The sequence below is a fragment of the Loxodonta africana genome, chromosome 1, assembly GCF_030014295.1.
Source record: "Loxodonta africana isolate mLoxAfr1 chromosome 1, mLoxAfr1.hap2, whole genome shotgun sequence".
Classification (NCBI taxonomy): domain Eukaryota; kingdom Metazoa; phylum Chordata; class Mammalia; order Proboscidea; family Elephantidae; genus Loxodonta; species Loxodonta africana.
Window position 1 is genome coordinate 134,682,937 of NC_087342.1, and position 3,745 is coordinate 134,686,681.

Consider the following 3,745-nt stretch of genomic DNA (forward strand, 5'->3'; position numbering starts at 1 on the left):
AAGAACACCAAAGACACAAGGGAAATATTACCCCAAGAAACAAAAGGGCCATGTAAACCAGAGACTCCATCAGTCTATGACCAGAAGAACTAGATGGTGCCTGGCTACCACCAGTGATTGCCCCGACAGTGAATACAACAGAGAATCCCTGATGGAGCAGGAGAAAAGTGGGATGCAGATCTCAAATTCTAGTAAAAAGACCAGACACCTCAGCACCGGGCATGCACAGAGAAGACCTTCCTGGGCTGAATAACCACTTCCAAAGCAATGAGGACAACCATGTTAAAGGCCTTGTGCATTAGCTTGCTTTATTTTATTGACTATATTTGTTAGTGCAGATATCATTTACGAGGAGACCTAGGAGAAACAAGCGATGCATACTAAACCACAATAGAAATGGGTGCCTGCGAATCCACAAGAGAGGCAGGCACACCCACTGGGTCTTCAAATCATGGCTTCAGAATGGGAAGGGAGCTGAGGACTTCATCCGTTAGGGGCTGGCTCCGGACACGCTGCAGCATCTTGAGGCCTGTGTGTGGAGAGAGAAAGAGAAAATAGATTCATCTTAGCCTGGTGCCCCATCCACACCCACTCCATCTTCACAGTCCCTTCTCCACTACAGGCAGAGAAAAGGCTGTAGCTTGGGACCCTTCTTCTTTCCCTCTCCAACAAGCTGGAGGAGCCCAGATTCCCCGCCACCCAAGCAATTCTGGAGAGGCCAAGATGCCACATAACTCTGCCAGTGCTCCACTACGCATACCTAAACCCACAATTCAGCCAGAGTCGCCTACCTTGGGCTTGAAGTTCAAAGTCCGAGCTCCCCAAGCTCAGGGCCATGTTCAGCAGCCACCACCTTGCCCGAAACGGTCCGACTATTATGACGCGCGTCTGGCCAGAGGCGGAGAACCACCGTTCCAGCTGAATGAGAGTGCCGCTGTGCTCCTCTATGCGGCGAAGGTCAGCGTCCCCGGGGCCTGTGTGCACCAGAGGTGGGAGGTGGGACACTCATAAGCCCCTAACACTTCCTGGGGGGCTGGACGGGGTGGAAGAGGAGGGCAAGGTTGGAAGCTGGGAAGAGAAGGATGGGCGTCAGGGGGCTGGACGTGCCCAAGAACCACTCACCGAAGATGCGTTCCTCCAGCTCCTCGTCCATGTAAAACACGTTTGGAGCCACAAAGTTGTCAGGCACGGTCCACCACGGCTTCTCCGTGCAAACGGTCTCCCGGTGAGCCCTTGATGCCATATCGTCCTCTGCTCGGACCTGATCCAAAATGGGGCAAGTTCAAACCCCAGTTGCTAATAAAGGACTTGGATAAAGTCAAGAGGAGGCCACGCCCTAATCTAGATAGTAATCTTTTCACAACCACACCTCTTGGACCCCCTGTGCTTCCTCCCAGAAAATCCACTTAAAGTGATTGTCTACTCTGAGCGTAATACTTTCACGGCCAAACTGAATGATTGGATCAGTTCTTCCTTCTCTGATGCCCAGAGATCAAAAACCAAACCTGTTGCTGTGGAGTCAATTTGGACTCATAGCAACCCTAAAGAACAGAGTAAAACTGTCCCATAGAGTTTCCAAGGAGCACCTGGTGGATTTGAACTGCCGACCTTTTGGTTAGCAGCCATAACTCCTAGCCACTATGCCACCAGGGTTTCCCTCTGATGCCCAGGAAGCCAGAATTTTCTTCAACCGAATTTCAAAGGATTTTGTAGGCCATCTAACCTGCTTCTGCTGTCGTTGTGGCAATAAGTTCAGCAGAACTATTTTGTTACTTGGGGTTAGTGTCCAATTTTGATAGGACAGGAGGTCAGGATTAAGGCTGTGAGGAAAAGTCAAATTCCAGACGGGACCTGTAGAGAAAATCTGCCTTTCAGTGTATTAAAGGGAACGGCTATTAGGTTTTTGTTAGCTGAATCGGGTGAAGGATGACAGATCCAGTAATCTGATTTAGAACAATAGCTGTACATTGAGAAAAGCACTCAAGACAGTTTTTGCCTTTCCTGAGGTGCCAAAGAAATACTGTGGAGGATGAAGATGAAATGTGGAAAGTGAAAGCATCTTGAAAGCTTTTGGTTGATCACTAGGGGGCACCAAACTGTAATAATGGAAACCTCGGTAGCGTAGTGGTTAAGAGTTCAGCAGCACTATAATGATAAAAAATATATAATGATAAGTAATGCAAACTGAAAAAGGGAGGAAAGGGACACCAGAAAAAGAACCTTGTTTTATTGTGTGGGGTGGCAGCTATCTGATATGGAATACAAATTCCTTCTTGCCAACTGATTAGACCAATGCAGGTCTACTGGGCATTCCTGGACCAGTAACAGTCACCATGGATGTGTACGCCCTGATTGGTTTAGGCAGATCAGGATTCCTCCTTTGGAGTTAGGCAGGCAGGGGAGACCTATACAAAGCTGTAGCTCTGTTAGGAAAAAAGGTGGTGGATTGATACAGATTAAAAAAAAAAAAAAATTATTAGCTTCCCCAAGACCATAAAGCTATGTAGTGGTACAGGTAGGATTCAAACACATGAGTCTCATTCTGGTGTCTGAGCTGTTAATATGACCATGATGATTCCAGGTAGTGTCCGCACAGAAAGCTTTGGTGACTGGGATTTAGAGATCAGAATTACAGCCTTGACAAGGCACAATATTAATTTGATCATTCCTGGGTGTGAAAATCAGAGACAGAGAACATTCTTTTTGCAAGTGCCTTTTAAAAACAGAGTTTCTTCTCTTTCTGAGCCATCCATCTTTACATTGTCCATTCAGAAGTAAGCATAACATTCCCTTGGAGACCGGGGTGGTTTCGTTGTTTTCTTCCAGCTAAACTCAGCGATTTTCTACAGAGAATCCAGTATTTCTAACTTTCATTTAGTAACTGGCCAAAAGCTTTGAAATAAGCAAATCCTGTCAGATACAAAATGTATTCCAAATTCAACCATTTCCTAACACTTCCACCACTACCCTCTGCTCCAACGCAGAGGTCTCCAGCCTAGGGTGCTGTAATCGCCTCGATTGTTGTAAGACAGAGACTGCTGGAGGAGCAGATGTGCAGAACTCAAATGAGGACCAGTTAGTTGGACATTCTCTGGAGAAGAGATGCACATGTGGATTTGGCATTCTTGAGAAAGTTCTTGACTGGAAAGCCTTACTAGTCTAGTCCACTTAGTCATGGCTTGAGAGCCCTCAGGATTCTTTGCTGCCCTCCTCCACCCCATCCCCAAATTTCTAGCCATCTCAGACAATGTCTGCTACCTAAAGTTGTATGGCTTCACCAGTCAGGTGGTAAAGAACTATTTTCTGTCCTCTTTTGTTCATACACACACCTTTCTTCTTGCCTCACTTGTTGGAACATATGAAGGTACAGAAGGATCATGGGGTACCTGGGAGGATCCCTTCTTTCCCAGAAGCCACTGTTTTCACACAGCCTATAGCAGCCTGAACAAGCTCCTGGTGTGGGAGCAACAGTGTGTCAAAGAAGGGTCTTTTCTGTTTGGGACTGCTTCACTTGGAAAGGACCCCCCAGAGTGCCCCCAAAGGCCAGCTCTTCACCTTATCCCACACCTCAGCACCGGGCCTGCACGCAGAAGGCCTTCCTGGGCTGGATAAGCACTTCCGAAACAATGAGGACAACCGTGTTAAAGGCCTTGCACCTTAGCTTGCTTATTTTATTGACTGTATTTGCTAGTACAGATACCATTTACGAGGAGACTTCCGGGAAACAAGTGATGCCTGCAAACCC

General features: G+C 47.2%; 1 protein-coding gene across 1 annotated transcript; it reads right to left on the reverse strand.

Moving 5' to 3' along the window:
- Nucleotides 1–338: 338 nt before the first annotated feature.
- KHDC1L (KH domain containing 1 like) lies at nt 339–1,600 on the reverse strand. Its single transcript, XM_064287981.1, has 3 exons — nt 1,123–1,600; nt 792–974; nt 339–529 (listed from the first exon to the last, which is right to left on the reverse strand). Exons 1-3 carry the CDS (start codon nt 1,241–1,243, stop codon nt 450–452), a joined length of 384 nt encoding a protein of 127 aa, XP_064144051.1. The 5' UTR covers nt 1,244–1,600; the 3' UTR covers nt 339–449.
- Between the last annotated feature and the right edge of the window lie 2,145 nt (nt 1,601–3,745).

What these genes read in the sequence shown, in the direction of transcription:
- KHDC1L (XM_064287981.1), bottom strand. Translation starts at nt 1,243, where the DNA reads ATGGCATCAAGGGCTCACCGGGAGACCGTTTGCACGGAGAAGCCGTGG. An exon ending in GCTGGAGGAACGCATCTTCG is followed by an intron (nt 975 to 1,122) that starts GTGAGTGGTTCT and finishes TGGTGCACACAG; the next exon opens with GCCCCGGGGACGCTGACCTT. An exon ending in CTTTGAACTTCAAGCCCAAG is followed by an intron (nt 530 to 791) that starts GTAGGCGACTCT and finishes CTCCACACACAG; the next exon opens with GCCTCAAGATGCTGCAGCGT.